Source organism: Primulina tabacum, chromosome 3, assembly GCF_025594145.1.
Source record: "Primulina tabacum isolate GXHZ01 chromosome 3, ASM2559414v2, whole genome shotgun sequence".
Lineage (NCBI taxonomy): Eukaryota > Viridiplantae > Streptophyta > Magnoliopsida > Lamiales > Gesneriaceae > Primulina > Primulina tabacum.
In genome coordinates this window covers 21,184,000-21,206,431 of record NC_134552.1, presented here as the reverse complement: position 1 = coordinate 21,206,431, position 22,432 = coordinate 21,184,000, and the positions used below count along the sequence as shown (strand labels likewise).

The 22,432-nt window shown below is 30.7% G+C and overlaps 1 protein-coding gene across 3 annotated transcripts; it reads left to right on the top strand.

The window, feature by feature from the left end:
• The first annotated feature begins 3,430 nt into the window (after positions 1–3,430).
• Positions 3,431–6,015, top strand: LOC142540998 (F-box/LRR-repeat protein 14). 3 transcript variants are annotated; one of them, XM_075647521.1, is made up of 2 exons: positions 3,431–3,562; positions 4,459–6,015. In XM_075647521.1, the coding sequence occupies exon 2, from the start codon at positions 4,501–4,503 to the stop codon at positions 5,902–5,904; it is 1,404 nt and encodes a 467-aa protein (XP_075503636.1). In that variant the 5' UTR covers positions 3,431–3,562; positions 4,459–4,500; the 3' UTR covers positions 5,905–6,015. The 3 variants fall into 3 exon arrangements, with proteins under 3 accessions (XP_075503636.1, XP_075503637.1, XP_075503638.1); XM_075647522.1 differs by having other exon boundaries at positions 3,431–3,569; XM_075647523.1 differs by lacking the exon at positions 3,431–3,562 and adding an exon at positions 3,566–3,701.
• The last annotated feature ends 16,417 nt before the right edge of the window (positions 6,016–22,432 follow it).

The window sequence follows — 22,432 nt, the reverse complement described above, 5'->3', positions numbered from 1 at the left end:
ATTATTATAAAATATGAAAAACTGTTGTCCACTTTACTATCATTCTTTAAACTTATAAATTATAATTATTTAAAATAACATAAAATTATTGATTTATAATTAATTAATTTTTAATAGTTTTATTGATTATTTTACTAGTTTCATTTATTTAAATTTAAAAAATTTGAATGAAAGTGTACAACATAAGAAAAAATAGTTGAATAAAATTAAAAACAACATATAAATCAAATATTTTGAAATTTGTAATAAACTGACTTCACTGATTGTTGTTGTACTCTATCCAAATATGCTCAACTAAGTCGACACGAAATTGGTGATGCACTTGAGAGTCACGTATTTCGGAATTTCTTCTGAGATAATCATGAAATCCTCGGTTTGAGCCTGGACAGGTTGTGCGGGTTCATCACCTTCGTCGTTAGACCAATTTGTCACGTTACGCCACTCATCTTCAATAAACAAGTTTACAGAAAAAATGGAGTAATAAACAAGTTTTTAAAAAAATTAAAATAAAAGTTTTCAATATTTTTTTGAAAAATATGGTTTTCAATTTTTAAAATTGAGATAATGGGAAAGAAAAAAAGAAGTAAGAGAACTTAAAATATAGAGTTGGATAGTAAATTAAAAGTATAAACAATAGTGATTATATTAAAATTTAATTATTGGAAGGATGTATTTTTCACAACAAAACAAAAAGAATAATATATATATATATATATATATATATATATATATTCAAATAGCCAAACGGCTATTTGCCTTTGTGAAAAAAAGTTTTTTTTTTTTTAAATTAATGGGGCAACAACACGCTCTCCTAACGATCGTGTAATGCACGCGCCAGACTTTTATGTCTAACGCGTGTTTTCAGATGATCTTTTGTTCGTTTTTTTTTTTTAAGTTATGTGAATTAACGAGATTAATTCAGTTGAATTTCTATGCTGACATAGCAGCCAAGATTAATAATCTATATATTCACATTGGTGCATGAATATTAATTGGTGTTAATAATTACCCATTAATCCATCAATGTGAGTGCTCTTACAAAACATAAAAGGATTTGACAAAGATATAACAAAGAAATTAAACAAAAAATGATTTTATTGATGTCCATCTCAAAAACATAAATTCATAAAAATCACTCATAAATGTCATAAACGAAATTTCTCGGCTAAATAGGCAAAATGACTACAACATGAATTTATAATTTCTCGGTTAAATTTAAACTTTGTGTTTACCATTTCCTGGTTAATCTCTTACCTTATGTTTTAACCAAAAACCTTATATTATCTCGTAAAATTCCAAAACTTTAATAAATTTTTTGTTATCTCATATTAAGTTCAAGTTACAAATAAATATAGACTCTATCATAGTAAGACCATGATTTAGCACAAATAATTTAGCCTATCATTCAAGCTAATCTATGTAAATAAGATGATGTTATTTACCAATTAAAAATAAATATCAAATTATTAAATAAAATAAAAAAAATCATATTTCAACGTCATCTCACCATTGTAGGAATATACAATAAAGTTATAACGCTGACATCAACATACAATGATGTTACCAACTTCATCACACTATAAAACATGCTCTTTGTAGTCGGGCTTTGAAATTTGGTTGCCTTAACTACCGTTAGGTTTTGTTTGGATTGAAGAATTTGAATTTGTGTGAGGATTTTAATGCACGATTTTTAAATGACTAGGTTGATGAATGAATTTTAAGTTGGACCAAAAAAATATCATGTCATTCATTCCTAATTAGAAGTCAAATGAATGCAATAAATTACAGAAGTAAATCTGAAATTAAATACAGTCAAATCATACGACTAAATTGAGAATTTTATTTTTATTAATCAAAGAAAAAACTAGATAAGTTTTTGAATTAATGTGTTCTTTAAAAAGTTTGATACAACTATTTTTTTAATAAAATTCGCAAATAAAAAAGTAAAAAAAATTAAGTATATAGGATGGTACTATAAATATGATAAAAAAAATTCAGAGATACTATTTTTATTTTAAGATAATTTTAGTCAAAATAATCTATTATGCCATCTCCAATCTTGTACGAAATTGCCATCCAATGAAGACTGTACTATTTTGCTAAAATAGCGCAACCCCCCTCTCTGCGCCAAATTTGGCGCAAAAGAAGGCCCTTGCGCCAATTTGGCGCAAGGGTTGTATTTTTAATTTAATTTTTTTGTTTTTATTATTATAAATATTTATATTAAAAAATATAAAGATTATTTAAATAATAGTATAATATATATTTTATTATTTAAATAAATAGATATTTAATAATAAAAATTAAAGAATAATAATTATTGATTTTTAAATATTTATTTATTTATGTTAATTATTAATAATTAATGATTTATAAATAATATAATTAAATACAAATGCAAAAAATTAATATAACAATACAATTCATAACTAAATTGAAACACATATTTGAAATACAGATGCAACTTGAAACACATAATTTACATACAAATGCAAATACAATAAATTAATACATGTAATATCAACATTATTCATAATTAAAAATATATTAAATAAAAAATAATAATTAATATATGTAAAATAAAGGGATTATTTCGAGAATATTCTTTTTTGTATAAGATTTGAATTAAATGAGTTGGAGATGTATGTTGTATTTGGTGCAGAAATCGCACTATTTTAGTGTAAAATTTGCATCAAAATAGATTTTGTGGTTGGAGATGGTCTTATAGATAATTTAGTATAATCAAAACTTAGAATTCCATTTTTATGTCTAATCTTGAAATAAGTTCATCCACAATTTCCAATTACAATTAATCAAATGAATATACTACATATTTTATTTTATTTTTATTTTTTAAAAAACCTGGAAGTTATTCCCCACTAACATATTCGGTTCTACACATAAAAAAATAGCTATAATATCAAATTAATTGATATTTTAAAATTTCAACATATTTAATAATTTGTAATTAGGGTTAAAGAAAAACTAAATGATTTAATGAAACTTTGGGTTTAGGCTATCTGGGAAACAAGAGAGACGAATGTATCTTGTTTATAGAGTGGGTTTCATGTGCGACCGTCTCACGAATCTTAATCTGTGAGACGGGTCAACCCTACTCATATTCACAATAAAAAGTAATACTCTTAGCACAAAAAGTAATACTTTTTCATGGATTACCCAAATAAGATATCTGGCTCACAAATACGACCCGTGAGACCGTCTCATACAAATTTTTGCCACATTTATATCAATATTGAAAAATAATACTTTTAATATAAAAATTAATATTTCATCTCATGAAAATTGATCTCATAAAAATTGATTAATGATTATTAAAATATTTTTGTTTATATTTCCAAAATAAATAAATAAAGGAAATAGTCCGTGGCAAAAATATCTATTTGCAATTAACTGTTAGCACATAAAAATATGAATACGATTACTTATATATTTCTAAAAGGACCCACAAAAATATCCTAAAATAGTAATCAAGCTCTTCATCGGCGATTCTCTCAGTATTGATCTCAGATGATTCCCAAACATTCTTCAAATCGAGTTCAAGGTAAGAGGTTTGTGCCTGTGAAATCCTCTATTTTCTAAGTTATTGCTATCATTGCTGTTTGTAAACTGTAGTTTGGTGGAAGCAATGCTCTGATCGATATTTGGTGTCTGTGAATTGGTACTTGGATCTTGTGATTACTGTAAGATTGCGTTTTTGGATCTGTTATTTCGTGAAGCATTTGTTTTTTCCCCCTTTTGTTTTGGTTTTTAATTTGTAATTTCCGTTGCTATTAAAGTTGTATTACGGGATGAAAATCATGAAGGCGAATGGTAAAAGTTGAAATTGCTAGCTTTCATTTTGTTATATGTTTTGCCATATTTAAATAAATTAAGTTCTTCGTGAAATATCCTCATCCCTCATGGGGAAAAATGTATAATATCTGCCCTATGAGATATAAATAGTAGGAAATGGGACGAATTATTTTTCTTTGAGGAAAAACCTTGACTTGTACATTTTCATTGCTGTTGGTTTCTGTTTGTTAATATTTATACGATCAATTTGAATTATTTGGAATATACGTCATCTGCTGTCATGGAATGTGATTTCTTTCTTGAACTTTTAGTCTTTCTTGGGATAAGGTTTAGAAGGTTAGGAGCTGATATGTTTTTCTTTACTTTTGACAAGTTTAGCATGACTGCATAACAGATAAACTATTGACTGGGGTTATCATATCAATAAGGTGGTTGCATATCTCTACTTTCATGAGACGAGATATGAATATATTTATTCAATCTTGCTGTTAATATAATTTTTATCAAGAACATCATTTCGTGTTTATCATTTTTTTATGAATCTTAACTCATGTAAGATAATTGCAGTGTGGGATTATTCCCCGGTTTTCCATCTCTGTTTTGAAAGTTAACATAAGAGTTGGAACTTGGTTTTGCATGATGTAGGTTTTTATTTCCGTTGAATGATAACCAAGCAATCTGATCCCGATGGATGATTTGCCAGAGCACGCGGCATGGGAAATTTTAGGCAGGATTAAGAGAACCGTGGATAAAAACTCTGTATCTCTAACTTGTAAGCGCCTCTATGAATTGGATAGTCAGCAAAGAAACTCTATTCGAGTTGGTTGTGGCTTGGATCCAGCAAATGATGCTTTGATATCTCTGTGCAATAGATTTCAGAACTTGGAAAAAGTGGAAATATCTTACTCGGGTTGGATGTCCAGATTAGGAAAACAGTTGGATGACCAGGGGCTTCAGATTCTTTCAAACAGCTGTCCCCTGATGACAGATCTCACCTTAAGTTACTGCACTTTTATAACTGATGCTGGGTTAAGCCACCTGGCTTCTTGCTCCCATCTTTCAGCTTTGAAGTTGATTTTTACTCCAAGAATAAGTGGTTTTGGGATATTATCTGCTGTAATGGGATGTAAAAATCTTACCCTTTTGCACCTTATTCGTTGTCTTAATGTTATAAGTGTGGAATGGCTTGAATATCTTGGCAATCTTGAAACCCTTGAAGATCTCTGCATCAAAAACTGTAGGGCGATTGGAGAAGGTGATCTAATAAAGCTGGGGCCTACTTGGCAAAAATTGAAGAGATTGCAATTTGAGGTAGATGCGAATTATCGTTACATGAAGGTATACGATAGGTTAGCCATAGATCAGTGGCAGAAGCAGTGGATTCCATGTGACAGCATGCAAGAACTTAAGCTGGTGAATGGCATCATAAGCCCTGGCCGAGGTCTTGCTTGTGTAGTAGGGAAATGCAAGAACTTGGAAAAAATTCACTTAGATATGTGTGTTGGTGTGAGAGACTCGGATATAATAGGTTTAGCCCATAAATCAAGTAACCTTCGATTCATTTCTCTTCGTTTCCCATCAGATTTTTCGCTCCCGCTTTTGATGAACAATCCGATAAGACTGACAGATAATTGTTTAGAGGCACTGGCTCTAAATTGCAAACAACTTGAATCTGTCAGATTATCATTCTCTGATGGAGAGTTCCCTTCCTTTTCGTCATTTACTCTACACGGCATCCTTACATTAGTAGAGAAGTGCCCTATACGGGAACTTTCTCTCGACCACGTTTATTCTTTCAACGATGTTGGCATGGAAGCTCTCTGCTCTGCACAATATCTTCAAACTTTAGAGCTGACTCGATGCCAAGAAATTACTGACGAAGGGCTGCAACTTGTGGGACAATATCCTCAGCTGTGTACTTTAAAACTTAGCAAATGCTTGGGAATAACTGATGATGGATTGAAACCGCTTGTGGGATCACTCAAACTAAAAATTTTAGCCGTTGATGATTGTCCACAGATATCTGAAAGAGGCGTTCAAGGAGCCGCTGCTTCAGTGACTTTCAAACAAGATCTATCATGGATGTATTAAGTTAGTGTGTTTTTCATGGAAGATGGTCATGTCGTTTTTATTTTGCATTCAAATTTATTATTGTGGAGTTGTGTGCTATTTACATGTTCAGTGTTAGAGCAAATTTTGTCAGTTTCGTGGTAGAAGTCTGCGTTTTTATTTGTTTGTGTGGAACATGGGAGTGTGTGTTAAATGTGATTGGAGAAAATCGGCTTTTTTCTTAAAATAATATAAAAAGAAAAAGCATATGTAAAAATATAGCAATTCGAAAAGATTTATGAATATATAACAATCCGATATAAGCTGTTACGGTTTAAAGTTAATTTTTTATTTTAAAAAATATGAAAAAATAATCTGGTAAAAAATGACCGGATTTCTTTTGAATCTGTGGCACAGATTAAACATTTGCCACCCATAATTTACGGGTGTGCACATGACTTTTCTCCTATAAATTGTGGAGTTTAATTCTATATATTGAAATAATTTACGTTGTTCTTTTAGGAAGAAACGTTGCTTTTTTTTTTTTATATTCTAATTTAAGTACATGTAATTATATATTTATCTTATTATTGAAATAATTTTATTTTCAATTATTTGTTTTGATTTTTTCAATATTGTGATGTGTAATTCAGAACTGTGAGAAAAATATTTTAGTACTTTTTTCAAACAACAAGCAGCTTTTAAATTCTCATGATTTCAATATTTCTTTTACTTTGTAGTTTGTTCGTTTGTTTTTTCTTTCTAATTTACGTGCAAGATATTTATTATATTTTTATGAATATTGAAATCATTTTGTTTTTGCAATATTTCTGATAATAATTTTAATTTATTTCAAGTTTTAATATTATTACTTGATTTTATCAAAAATTTCATACACCGCTTTTGAAAAGTTGTAATTGTATTATTTGTAATTATGATATAAAAATAATAATAGTTATATAAATAATATTTGCATTAATATAATTATAATGTTATTGGCTTGCATTAGGCTAATAACTATAATTTTGTTAAATATTATATTTTTAATAATAACCATGATATAAAAATAATAATAGCAATAATAATAAGACAACTAATAATAAACAGAAATGTATGATTTTTAAAATTTTTTAGCGTTAATATTTAAATATAATTATATTATTTTAGATAAATAAAATTGTATTTAATATGGCAGATGAGTTAATATTAGTGTATTTAATACTATAAATTTGATTAATTTAATATAACCTATAATCTTCTAATTTATGTTTATGTTCATGCTAAATAATATAAAGAAAGTAAAAATGGTAATTAACATTTTTTTAATGCAAAGATATGTTTGGATTTTAACATACTTAGAAGGCTAATTTAATTAATCAACTTATTTTTTAAACTCAAATTTGATTATGGGATTCTATATAAAACTATTTTAAAAAGATCTCCTTTAATTTTTGTTATTTTGTTTAGTAAATTTATTAATACTCTTAATTCTTAAAATAATCAATAGAAAAAATTAATATTTCTAAAAATTATAATTACACAAGTTAAAAATATTAATTTTATAGGATCAAAACGAGGAATCTGATATGTGGCTTTGTTTTATCAAACTTTTCCATATACCATATTCAACTCTGATTGAGCTAAGAAAATGAAAAATTTAAATCTCAGAATAATAATGAATATAAGATTCATATTTGGAACTTTTACAAAACATAAAAGAATTTATAAAAGATATACCAAAGAAATTAAACAACAGAGGATTTTACCGAGGTCCACCTCAGAATCATAAATTCATAAAAATCACCCATGAACGCCTTAAACGCCATAACTCGGCTAAGCAGGCTAAAGGGCTACAACATGAATTTATTTTTCCTGGTTAAACTCGAACCTTGTGTTTACCATTTCCTGGTTCATCTTTTTACCTTATGTTCTAACCAAAGACTCTTATATTACATTAAATTCCAAAAATTTAAATAGATCTTTTATTATCTCAATTTGATCTCAAGAACAAATAAATATAGAACATGTCATAGTCAGGTAATAATTTAGCACGAATGATTTAGCCTGTCATTCAGGCTCAACTTATGAAATAAAAAATTTAAAACAGTAAATAAAAACAGAAAATAAAATAGTGAGAACTTACAAAGTTGTTACAAGAACTTCAAACTTTTATTGATATACTTCAGAAGGGTTTTTACAAGAGAAAATAGAGAGGGGAGCAAACTCAACCGTGCCCCTCTAAAGACACAGAATAAACCTATAAATAGATAGAAGAGCCGGACATGAAACCCCGGATTCCATCTTAAAAATAAAAACAGTACAATACTTTATTAAAGTAAATAATACACTGCTTTATAAAAGCAAATAGTAGTCAAAAAGTCTACAGTGATATACCACCTACTTTTTGTCACAATATGCCATAATGAGATGTGATATTCCACCTAACTGCAGATTCCTTTTCTGACGATCATCTTTTGACGATTTTAATTATCTTTAATATTGTCTTTTAAAGAATTTTTCAAATTCTCAAAAATGTCATCTATCTGAGAAAATTGAGGAATATCATCATCAGGGTCTTGAGCATCCTGCATCTTCATTAGATGAATAAATTGATTTTCACTAGATTCTGACGCCATAGATTTGTCTGATTTTGAATCAGAACCTCCAATATTCTGAAAAAGATCTTTTTTCATTTCTTCAATATAGATCTCGATCATTTTTTCTTTTGAATATATTTCAGAATATTTCTGAGTAAGAATCTTGAAAGGACTCATAGATGCTTTTTCCTTTTCTTGTTAATTATTAATTTCTTTCTGGTATAAAGAAATTTTTTCTTCCATTTGATGAAGAGTTTCATAACCATATGGTTTACCAGTTTCTGGATCATCTCTTAATAATTTGTCCCAGAATTTTGTGGAACTGACCCTCCATATGCAAGGGATACCTTCATCAGTGTAACCGAATTCTGGCTGCCATTTCCAAATCCATGGGATTCCAAATTCCATGAAAAATAGACATAGAGTCTTACCATCGATCCAATGTTCAGAAAATGATTTTTTAATACTTGGAGAAACATTTAACCAAGTATTCATGGGTTTTATAAAAACCTCTGGCAAAATCTTTGCGGATGGACCAAATATCTTCCACCATATTTGAAACCAATTTGGAACTGGATAGTGAAAAACATTTTCACAAATATTTAAAAACCAAGTATGTTTTCTTTTTTCATTTTCATAAAACAAGGTTTTATTAAAACTTTCAATATAATCCCAAAAATTAAATTTAAAACTCATTTTATGATTTGAATAAAATTCTTTTTTAACTAATGGAGATATACCCCATTCTTCAATAGATATAATCTTCTTGATGCTAAACTTTGAAAAGTTATAACTTCCTTTTTGCTGAGTATTACTGAAAAAGTGAGTTATGTCAACACTTTTTGTAGATATCAGGAGATTTTCATAAAATCCTCTTTGCTTATAAGAACCATATACATATGATGTATTAGTTAAATATCTTTCCATGATAGTCCATGGAGTTTTTTTCCATTGGGTATCTCTTTCTTCTATAAGAAGAATCAATTCTCGATGTTTTGTCTCTGTATATAGAGCTGAATCATTATCATCTTCTTTGATAATATTAGCATATGATGCTGATGATTGAGAATCTGTATTACTTCTCTGCTTTTGTTTCAAGAATTCTTGAAATTCATTGTATAACTCATTATTTTGCTCAGTATTACTGGCTGATGAACTAGATAAGTTCTGAGCTATAAGCCTCTTTTTACCATACTGTGCAATGATATTAGAGGGTTTTCCCATACCTCCTCGCCCTCTATAAGAGGACTCTCCTCTTCCTCGAGAATACATATCTGTAGATAAAAACATTAGGATAAATATTCTCGAGTTAAGAAATCTGGTAAGTGATTATCTTCACCTTTTTTATAAATGATTTCAAAATCAAAAGGAGCTAAATGAGCTTGCCATCTAGCAAACATTTGTTTAGAAACATCATGTTTAAAATCTTTATTAAACATAAATTTTGCAGATTTGCAATCAGTTTTTATAATAAACTTTTGATTATATAAATCATCTTGGAATTTCAAAATACATCTAACAATAGCTAAAATTTCTTTTGCTACTGTGGAGTAATTTTTCTGGGCATTACTCCATTTCCCAGAATAAAATCTAATAAGATATTCTTTTTTATTTTGGGGATCTTTTTGTTTTAAGATTCCTCCAAAACCTATATCTGAGGCATCAGTTTCAACTATTTTATCCCATTGGGGATTAGCAAGCATAAGACAAGGAAGATTTTTAACCTTTTCTTTAATATTTTTAACAGCTATTGTATGTCTTTCAGACCAAGGTAACGGATTTTTCTTTAACCTATCATATAAAATAGCAGAATCTTTAGTAAGATTTTTAATATAGGGAGAAATATAATTTAAACTTCCTAAAAATCTCTGTAACTGAGTTTTATCAGTTATAATATCAGGAAATTTTGAACCAAATTCTATATTTCTCTGTATAGGAATTATTTTTCCTTTTTCAATCATATGACCAAGAAATCTAATATTAGTTTGAAATAAAATCATTTTAGATTTTGAGATAACAAGTCCATTTTGAATAACAATATTTTTAAACATATCTAAATGTTTAAAATGTATTTCAATATTATTAGAAAATACTAAGATATCATCAATATAAACAATTATAAAATTGCTATAATTATAAAAAATATCATTCATAATTTGTTGAAATTCAGAAGTGGCATTTTTTAAGCCAAATGGCATTACTGTCCATTCATAATGTCCTATTGGAACATTAAAAGCAGTTTTATATCTATCGGAATCTTTAACCTGAATCTGCCAAAATCCTGATTTTAAATCAGATTTTGAAAATATGATAGCATGTACAAGTCTATCTAATAAATCTTTTTTATTAGGAATAGGATGTCTAATCCATTTTAAAACCTTATTAAGAGGTTTATAATTTATAACTAATCTTGGAATACCTCTTTCCTGTTCAGAATGTTTATTGACATAAAAAGCAGTACATGACCAAGGAGATTGAGAAGGCTTTATCAAACCTTTTTCTAATAAATTATGAATTTCATTCTTACATAATTCTAAATAATCAGAATTCATTTGACAAGGACGAGCCTTGGTAGGAATAATTTTTTCATCAAAATTCTCTTCATAAGGAAGAGATATAATATGCTTCTTTCTATTCCAAAAAGCATTAGGAAGATCATTACATATTTCTAATGAAAACTTATTATAAATAAGTTTAATTTTTTCCTGTAATTTAGGATTTTGTAATTTATCATCTATAGTTAATATATTAACTTCTTCTTTTAAAGAATTATTCTGAAAAGTTTTTCTATAAATCTTTCCTTGTAATTAATTAAGAATTCTATGAACAGGTTTAGTTATAAACTTAAAGGAAATAGGATTTCCTTGAAAAGTTCCTATAATACCTATTTCATCAACATAAGTTAAAGGATAAATTTGATAAATAAAAGGAAGACCAAGTATAAGTTGGCTAGAAATATCTTTAGCTAATAAAAAACTGGTTTGAATACAGTTTTTATCTTTGCAAATATAAACTTTTGGTAATTTATAATTTATTTCTAATGGTTCTCCTCCTGCATGAGAGAGAGAATGAGTAGTTTTATGAAAATATTTCGTAGGAATTAATCCTTCCTGTATAACATTTAAGTCTGCACCACTATCAATAATAGCAATGAAATTCTTTTTATAAGAATTTTCAATTAATAAAGTTATATTGATATACCATTTTTGAGATATAATCATGCTTAAAACAGATAAATGTTTTTTATCTGGATCAGGAAAAGAAATATCTTGTAGATTATCAAAACTATCAGAATTATTAACTGAATTATTATTATTAGTTTCAATGATTGAAACAGGATAATTTAAACTATTATTATTGTGTTGTAAAATTTTTACATGTTCTTTAAGATTTTCTATTTCTTTAAACTAAATCCTGTATAGTAACTGGATTCTGTTTACTATATTTTTGTTGAAGAAGATTTTTAACTTCTTTCATAGAATAAGCTTGTTCTTGTTTAACAAGAATATTATTATTATTATTGCTAGTAGAAGCAGTATTCTCCATTTGATCAATAATTGTGGATTTTAATACTGGATCCTTAATCATTTTAAGAAATTCTAAAATATTATTATTATTTAACACATTAATATTTAAATCATTGAATTGAGACATTATTTTATAAAATTCATCATTTTTCTCTTTTATATGATTTAAACAAGATTTTCCTTGTATACAATTATTACATTCATTTAAATCATCAGAAATATCTGATTCACTATCTATTATTTCTTCTGAAATATAAGATTCTGAAGAAGTCTCAGTTTCACTGTCAGAATTATTATTTGAATTCATTATTATTTTAAATAATATTTCTTTTAGATTATCGTCTATATCTAAAGTATTAATTTTGTTTCTAGCCCAACATTGATTAGCATAATGTCCTGGCTTTTTACATTTTCTACAAATTATTAATTTATTTTTGTATTTTTCTTCTTTTCCTAAATTACGGCTTTCTTTTCTTTTCTTCTTTTTATCTCTTTGTCTATCAGACAAATGTCTTTTCCTTCTATAAAGTTTTTCATCTTTTTCTTTAATTTTCTTCTTACCTTTATTAGGTAAGTCCATACCAAATTGATCACAAAATTTACCTAATTGTTTTTTCTCAAGTAAATTTTGTCTTTTAATTTGATTATTTAATTTTAATTCATTACAGAGAGCTAGACCCTCTTTAATGCAAGTATTAATTAAATTTCCATAAGTATAATTATCATATGGAATATTAATCTCATCTTTTCTTAATACTTTTCTAATTCTTTCAGAAAATAGAAAAGGTAAACCATCTATAAATTTAGCTTTCCAGAAACTATTATTACAATCTGGTATCTCATATATACGAGATAAAAAGGTATCTTTATACCATCTAAAATCAGTAAGTGTTTCACTAACATCAGTGAATTTACCAGTAAAATGTTCAATCATAGTCATTATTCATGAATATACAACATTTTCTGATTGAATATTATTCTCTATCTTTATAGAATTAATAATATCTTCTTTTTGAAATTGATTTAAATAATTATCCCACCAACCTTTAAGTTGACCAGTAAAACCTGATATAATCATCTTAGCAATATTTTTATCAGTATTGTCAGAAGTTTTACACACAGTACTATACATAAGCATTCTGTGAGCAGTATTATAAATTTGTTTATCACTAAAACCATCAATATTCCATTCATAAATACTTTTCCCATTATAACTATTAGCAAATATATATTCCTGTTCTTCAATAAGAACGTCCATAGGAGTAGGTCTATTATAATAATATTTATTTTGATTAGGTCTATCTGTCCATTTAATTTTATTAATTTCTTCATCAGAATGATTTTCTAACTCTTTATTAAGAGTATTTAAATTAAGATTTCTAAATTTTTCTTCTAGTAATTTTTCTATATCAGAAACAGAATATTTAAATTTAAAATCTTTTATATCTGGAGGGGATTTAATAGAAGAAGTAGCAATAGAGACAATATTAGTTTCTTCTTCTTGTGTTTGAATATGAACATCTGGTTTAATTTGATTAATAGCTAGAATAATTTTATCAATACGATCCTTAAGAGAAACTATTTCTTCTCCTATTATCGTAAGATACAAATTTGTATAATTCTGTTTTTCAATTATCTGATTAATATGTTTAACAGTTATTTGTAATATATCATTTTCAAATAATTTAGAAAAAGCAGTAAAATTTAAAATATTATTATTCTTTTCTATAATAAAAGATTGTTGAGGAGGATAAACAGATTTTTGAATCTGTCCTGAAGAAAGTTTATAATTTCTTTCAAGAATAGAAATATAATCTATAATAAATGTTTTAAAGAACCAAGGAACAAAATGAATTAATTTATTCTGGTTTTCACAATATTTATAAAATTCCGAAACAATATACTCAAATTCTTCTTCAGAAAAACTTTTAAAATACCAATTTCTGAAAGATTCCCATTTGGGTAAATAAAATTCTGCATTGATCCTTGCTCTAGCAAGAGATCCTTTAGTAAAATCAATTTTAGATTTACTATCCATTAAATACTAAAATTTATTTCTGAAACGGTATCAGTTTCTCTAACTTTTTGAAAGTTACTTTTATGCACAATATTATTCCGATTAATAATTAATTCATCTACTGTATCTTGTACAGGAGACTCAACATCTTCTCTTATCTGAGAAGTAGAAGCTTTAGAAGTTTGAGGAATATCCACCAAATAATCTAAAGGCGAAATAAAAGAATGACTGGACCTTGATCTAGTATAGATAGAAGATGACAATAATCTTCTTTGTTCATTATTAAACTGTATTTGAACAGATCCTTCATTATTTTGTATAACCTGATGTAAATCCCCATTTATTATAGGATTTCTAGGAACAGCTTGTTCAATTATCCAGCTTTCTGGAAATTCAATTTCTTCTCATTTTATAGATCTACGTGTTGTAATATTAGATCTATTAAAATTAGTTTCTATAAGAATAGTTTCATTTAATTTTTTATCTATTTTTTTACACATAGGATTTAGTGTAAATAATGGTTTATAATAAATACGATAACAAATACATATTACTTCTGTACCAGGAGTATAATTATAACCATGAGTTTTAACATTTAATGTTAAAGAATCTAATATATTAATATCAGACAAAGATAAAGATAAATTCGGATAAACATCAAAATATACTGGACCGTGAGCCAAACTAGATTGAATTATTCCCATAAGGGATTGTTTCCAATTCAAATTTCTACCATCTCTTAAAGCTGCTATAAAGCTTTTTGGTAGTCCTTCTAATGTTAAAGGTCTAAAAGCTATTTGAATTAAACCTATATGCATGAATCTGTAATTTTTTCTATAAGGTAAAATATCTTTATTGTTTAACAATCTAATAACCATTTCATTATCATGAAGAGGTACGGAAGATTCTGTAGTTTTAACTACTTGTTTAAAACCAATTTTTTCAAAGGTTTCTAACTTATAGATCATTTTAGAATCTATCTTAGGAATAGTCCATTTATTCAATAAATCTAAATTCTCAGGTAAATCATATTCTTCATTTAAACTGTTTTGAACAGTTTCTTTAAAATCGAAAATATTCATTTGAATAAAAGTGCTAAATTATTATCCAGACTATTTCCATGGCTCTGATACAAATACAGTTTTTATTTAAAAATATATTAATTTATTAAATTTATTGAAATTACGTATTGTAATAAATAATTATAAAAATATTATAAAATGATTATTGAAATTTAATCCAAAACAAATACATATTTTAAGATTGTATATTTGTAATAAACTCATAATAAAATATTTATGATTAATTGTATGACATTATATCTTAATTTTCCCACCAGACATGTATACTATGAGGATCTTAATTTACGTAGGTGGCTATGTCATTATTGAAGATGAGAGAGTTGGGTATAACATTCCCGCAACTAGGACCATGAAAATCCCACATACTATTAATTTTCCCAATTGATGAATTATGTGCATCACATGCTACAGATCGACCCATCGAAATCAAATTCTGCATCAAATTGTCAACGAAATATTCTCACATTGCGTATATATGATAGACATTGTTGGAACATTTCAAAAATAAGGAATTTAAATACATCCACTAGAAATAAAATGTTCTACTAATTATTTTTATCACTTAATTAATTAAATTAGGTAGTATTTAATTATGAGATAATTTTAAATTTGTAGAACTCTTAATTTAAAAAATTGGAAGGTTTGATTAGTAATTTTAATTGGTGATTTAATTAAACTAACCCTAGTCATTATTTTATTTAAATACTAGTATGAGTCCTACCCTAACACAACATAAATCACACGCACACACACAACACACACATTGAACACCAAGAACACACACAAAAAAAACACAAAGCTTTCGACCGAAATTCTTCAAGCAAGGGTTTAATATATCATAGAAAACCGTCTCCGTTCGGCCTCCATTCGTCCTCGTGTTCGTTTGTCAATATATCGTGCGTTTTTAGCGCAAAGACATGTCTAAACCTTTCTTTTATGCATCGATCATGTTATATACTGGTTTTGGCATAAAATATGCATGAAAACTTGTTGGTTTGATTATATGTGCGCTAGAACGTTATTAAAACACGTTTCGATACGAAGTATGCATGAACTTCAATGTTTTCTTTGACTTTTGATTGTTGCCTTCGTTGGGAAGTACCTATAGCTTGCTGCTACATATGGTCATGTTATGGGATGTGTTTAGATGTCATTAAATGGTCCGGGATGGGCCGATAGGCCGCTAGAAAGTAGGAAACAAAACAAACGTAGCCGCATGCACATAGGGGCTTTATCGCGGGTCCATGTGGATTTGGGTGTTAAGCGGGACCAGGGCTCATGGATAGGGTCAAGGCGGGATATTAATGTCCTGGTGTAGGCCTGATATGGGTTGGTTAGGGTCCGGTTGGGTGAAAATAGCTGCTGGAGTTGTGAAGAGCCTTGCGTGCATGAGGGATCGCGAAAGTTATGGTGCACGGTTTCGGGTAATTCAAGGACTGTTCGTGTGCTAAGGGCTGGAACGGGCTGGACTAGGGTCATAAGATATGTCTAAGGGTCAAGTCTAGGGCTTGGTTCGAGTTAGAGTCGATAGGAATTCGTACGGAACGGATAAGTGTCATAGCGTCACTCTTTGGGCAGCTTGTGTCTATATTGTTTGTTAAGTATGGTACGAGGTTTGTTTATGATCTGGGGCTAGTTTAGGGCCTTGGGCAGTAGGTTAGTATGTATTTTATTTGTGGGTTGAGTCCCGAGTCGATTGGTACGTCCTAAGTGGTTTTATTTAATTCGGGAGTCGTATGCGTCTGAATGCACCTTAGGGGCTGTTTTGGGTATATATTTTAGTATATTAGGGCAGCATGTCCAAGGACGATCCCATGAGGTTCACGATGTTCGTAAGTATGTATGACATGCAAAATAATTATTTCTGAAGTATGCGATTTGTCTTGTGGCCAAATTATGTTACGAGTTTGGAAGCCGGAGAACGTATCTGGGGACCTCTCCAATCTCTTCAGAGGAATTATGTTATGCTAGGGAGTGAAAATCTAGTTCAAATGCTGTAGTGATCCTTGCCGGCACAGTACTGTGGTTTAGTTTGATCAAACGATTTATGTTATGGGCTATTTGTATTGAACAGAAGTCTACCCAAAATGTTTTACGATTACGATGACGAGCACGAAAATATGATTTTATGAAATTTTTTTATGCAGGAAAGTCATGTTATACATATTTATGCTTATATTATGATATGTACGAGCTATGCCAAATTGCATGAAATTTTATTACGTATTACTTGCTATTCACGGTTTATGCATGCTGATTTATTAGACTCATTAGACTTGATCGATGCAGATGATGTAGTTGAAGAGATGGGAGGCGGCGACCAGTGAGCAGGCTTGGATTAGCGGCAGTGCAAACCCGAGGACCTTGTAGTTCACGAGAATTTTAATTATGCACGTTTAAAACTATTTTCTCTAATTTATGCCTTAGTAATGGTGACTAGTAAGTTGAGATTTTTTATATTATGTTGGATTTTTCAAATTATGGTGGATGTTTTTAACTTGGATTTTTGGTTGTGGTTTTCAAATGATGGAGGTTTAATATTAACTTTATTTTTAGTATGAGTGGTGACTGTTAATTTATTTTACGAGTTATATTTATAATAAATTATTTAATAAGAAAATCTTAAATTTTTGACAAATATTAAAGTAGTAGTATTTTAAGACACGGTTCATCACAGTTGATATCATAGCACAAGGTTTCTTGGTATAGGGTTGTGCCTACTGCTGGTTGCGAGAAGCTCAGGAAGTCACACCTCAAGTTTGCAAGTTTTTACGGTTTTAAATGCATTAAGTGTTAAGTACGAGTTTCTTTAACTACATGTTTAAGTTTTGAACCATTTTAACATGTTATATGAGTAGTTCGGTTATGCATGTTGGTTACGTGTTAGTTTAAATTATGACACCGTATGCCTCCTAGACATATGGTTAACCATGAGGGCCGTGAGACTCGTGATGAGAAGAGAGCTTCCTCTCCACGTCCACCACCAGACCTTCAGGCTCAAATGCTTGCGAGCATGACTCAGTTTTTTGCGCAGTTTGCGAGGAACAATGCTGATGTGGATAGAGGGACGAGGCGTGAGGCATTGTATAACCGATTACGTAAGATTGACCCTAAGGATTTTGAGGGTATATGTAAGGACCGTGTATCGTATTATCGTAAATCCTATGTTGATTATCGATAATTTATGAAATTGTCATGTGATTATGTAATATGAGGTATATCATGTCAATGGAAAATGAGAAAATAATTGTTAATAATGAAATATCGTACCAGATATTGATTAATTAACACAATTGAAGTTGTAAGAGCTCGAGTGGAGAAGTCGGACGCCGATACAATACAAAACCAATATTTTGTATAGAACGTATGGCGCCCGAGCGGCAGCAAATGACCACCCGAGCGCCAGTGTGGAAAAAAAATTGAGGCTCGGACAGAACATTCCGCGCCCGAGCAGTAGTTTGTGACCGCCCGAGCGCGGTACAAATCACACTCGGGGACAGAATGTCTCGCGCTCGGGCGCGAGAATTCTACCGCCCGAGCGGCGGTAGCGGTGGAGATAAGATTAAGTCTTTTGTTCATTTCTTTCTTCATTACCTTCAGCAACTTTGAGAGGAAAGTTAGAGAATTCGATTTCTTTCGTCCGAATCAACTTCGAAACGTTGTCCAAACGCGAAACAAATTATATATTCGGAATCTTCGCGTCGAGAGCTTTCTTTTGAGGTAAATTTCTTCTAGTTTCAACAGCTCTAAATATTAAAGTGCTTGAATATCATATATTTGAAGTCAAGATTCCTATATGTGGTAGAATAACCGACAAGAAACTCATATTCGAAGTCGGAATTGAATTATGTTATGATTTTGATTTGATATGAATTTTCAAAGTTTTAGAAGATATTTGGAACTTATACTATTGAATTTGAATGGTGTTATTGATTGAAATGAATATGTGATTAATGTAGATAGCTTATTATACTGATATCTTCAAGCTACATCAACTGGAACGAAGAATTGAGGCATGTTGCGACCGGATAACATACGACAGGTATCTGTATTATATGATATATGTTGGATTGGTTTGATTGATTGGAATGAGAATACAAGTCTATAAGCTTTATTTGTTGAGTTTATGTGGCATACATGACATTGTGATTTTAATATCGATGTATAAAATAAATGTTTTGTTAACACACATCGTTTGATACATACATCGATACATGACATACACATTGAGCTATGATCTTTGGATACCATGATATGATTTGATTGGATTCTGGGGTTTGTGAACACAATGCTATGTTTGGTATTACATGATCCTTAAAACATAGACATTTGTGGCCCCGACGATTGATTGAGATTTGGGATTTGATGGAGCTTTGTCGACGTTATCATACGAGTATCCCTAATTGAGGCCGGTGTGCCAGCTCGAGCATTGATTTGATAGCGATTCGTTTGATGCCCTGTGTTCAGTGGATGGGCATTTGACCTGATACCTCCACGACATACATGCATTGCATACCATATATCATTGTTTAGATACTTGTGGTATATATGATGGTTGTTCCGTACGGAGCTTTGCTCACCCCCAAGGGGGGCTGTTGTTGTCTTTGTGTGTGGACAATGATAGGTACTCCAGGATATCAGGAGGCCGGAGAGGGTACTTCTGGAGGGAGTCACAGATTGGGCTGAGGTTTTATGTTTTGTTCCCAGTATATATATATGTATCTATATACCGGGGCATGTCCCGAGGATATGAGTTGTTTGTATATGATTGGATTTGATTATGTGTGGGCGAGTTTTATGATATGAGATAAAATACTATTTTAGTATTCAAATTATAGAAGAAATATTTTGGGCTCATTGTAAAGAAAATTTAAACTCGTTTTCCGCTGTAATTAATTAATCATAATCAGATTATGTTGTAATAATGATTAGGAGCTAAGGGCCCCATACAGAGTGGTATCAGAGCTTAGCTGGGAATGCTCGATTGAGTCTTGTGTACACGTGAATAGGCACAAATGAATTGTGCGTATGTGTTTGATTTATTTGTATTACTTGCCGCTACTTGATTTAGTTTGAGTAATTTATTGATGAGATTAATGATATGAGATGATGATGATGTGAAATTGATATTGATTTGTGATATTTATCCTCTGATTTGTAGATGGATCACACAAATGAAACTGCGAGTAGCAGTACTGAGAGGATAGTTGGGCAATTTGAAGGATTGTCCATGGATATAGTGATGGATCGATTCCAGGATCTGAAACCACCGAGGTTCTTTGGCACTGAGAGTGCAGAAAGAGCAGAGGCTTGGTTAAAGGATATCGAGCATTTGTTTAATATTGTTGAATACTCCAAGGCTCGGAGACTGAAACTTGTTCTCTATCAGTTGAAAGATCGAGCAAAATCTTGGTGGGAAGCCGCTGAGATTGGATTGAAAGAGGCCGGGATTGAAGTCACATGGGATGTCTTCAAGGCCCAGTTTTTGGAGCAGTATTCCCCTCCTTCCTATTATATTGCCCAAGAGAATGAATTCAATAGTCTGCGACAAGGAACGATGACTGTTGCAAAGTATGCTTCGAAGTTTTCTACTCTGTTAAAGTATGCACCTCACGTAGCTGGGAATGCAAAAGCAAAATATAACAGGTTTGTGAATGGATTGCATCCTGCTTTATATACTTTTGTTGTTTTTGGATTGCCTACCAGCTACCCAGAGGCAGTTGAACGAGCTAAGGCAGCCGAGGCTGGACTCAGGCGAGGAGGTCCACAGGATACTGCTCCACCACCAGTGTCAGCTCAGTAGCCTATATTGCGCCCAAGAGGTAAAAAGTTCAAGAAGATTGGTTCTGCTTCTTCGTCTTCTTTGAGTTCGAGTGGATCTCAGAGAGGGAGTCCTGTTATTGCTCCTTATTGTAGTCATTATGGAGGCAAACATACTATCGAACAGTGTCGAGGTATGTTTGGTACTTGTTATCAGTGTGGGCAGAAAGACCATTTCTCTCGAGTATGTCCGAACAGGGGTACGACTTCTTCTCAACCCCAGCCAGGATTTAGAGGTGGCCCCTGCATGATGAGATCTGCTGTTCCTGTTCTATCTTTCCAGCAGTCGAGTGTCCCACGATATCGAGGACCAGGTGGTCAGACTGCTCAAGTTCCTCCTCAAGTAAGAGTGTATGCTATGACGGAGGATCAGGCAAAGGAAGCTCCTGGTGGTGTGATTGCAGGTATTTGCATGCTTTGCGATTATCCTGCATGTATTTTATTTGATACAGGAGCATCTCATTCATTCATATCTCATGCATTTGTTGCATATCACGGTATTGAGTGTACCCCATTGTATGATACATTATCGATAGCCACGCCAGCAGGAAAGATTATTTTGTCTGAGCAAGTTGTGCATAATTGTGTATTGATATATGAGGATAATGTGATATTCTTGAATTTGATTGTCCTCCTAATGCACGACTTTGATTGTATTATTGGCATGGATATCTTGATGACAAATCGAGCTACAGTTGATTATTTTCATGGAGTGGTTCGATTTCGACCGATTGATGGACCCAAGTGGAATTTTTATGGCAAGAGTTCTCAAGCCAAAATTCCATTGGTATCCTCTTTGGAAATGTCTCGACTTTTGACTAGCGGAGATGAGGGTTATCTTATCTACACTATTGATGTCTCTAAGAAGGAGCCTTCTTTATCTGAGATTCCTGTTACGAAAGAGTTTCCAGATGTATTTCCCGATGAGATTCCTGATTTTCCTCCTCATCGAGAAGTTGAGTTTAGTATTGATCTTGTACCGGGAACTGCGCCTATTTCTAAAGCTCCTTATCGCATGGCATCATTGGAATTAAAAGAATTGAAAGAACAATTACAAGATCTTCTCAATAAGGGATATATTCGACCGAGTGTATCACCTTGGGGAGCTCCAGTTTTATTTGTTCGAAAGAAGGATGGTACTATGCGAATGTGTATCGACTATAGACAATTGAATCGAGCTACTGTGAAAAACAAGTACCCACTTCCTCGTATTGATGACTTATTTGATCAGCTTCAGGGTACTTCTGTATATTCTAAGATTGATCTTCGTTCTGGTTATCATCAAGTACGAGTTCGAGATGAAGATGTACCCAAAATTGCTTTTCGTACGAGGTATGGCCACTATGAGTTTTTGGTTATGCCTTTTGGTCTCACGAATGCTCCTGCTGTCTTTATAGATCTAATGAATCGTGTCTTTCGAGATTATCTTGACCGATTCGTTATTGTATTTATTGATGATATTCTTGTATATTCGAAATCGAAAAAGGAGCATACTGAACATCTAAGACTGGTGCTTCAAACTCTTCG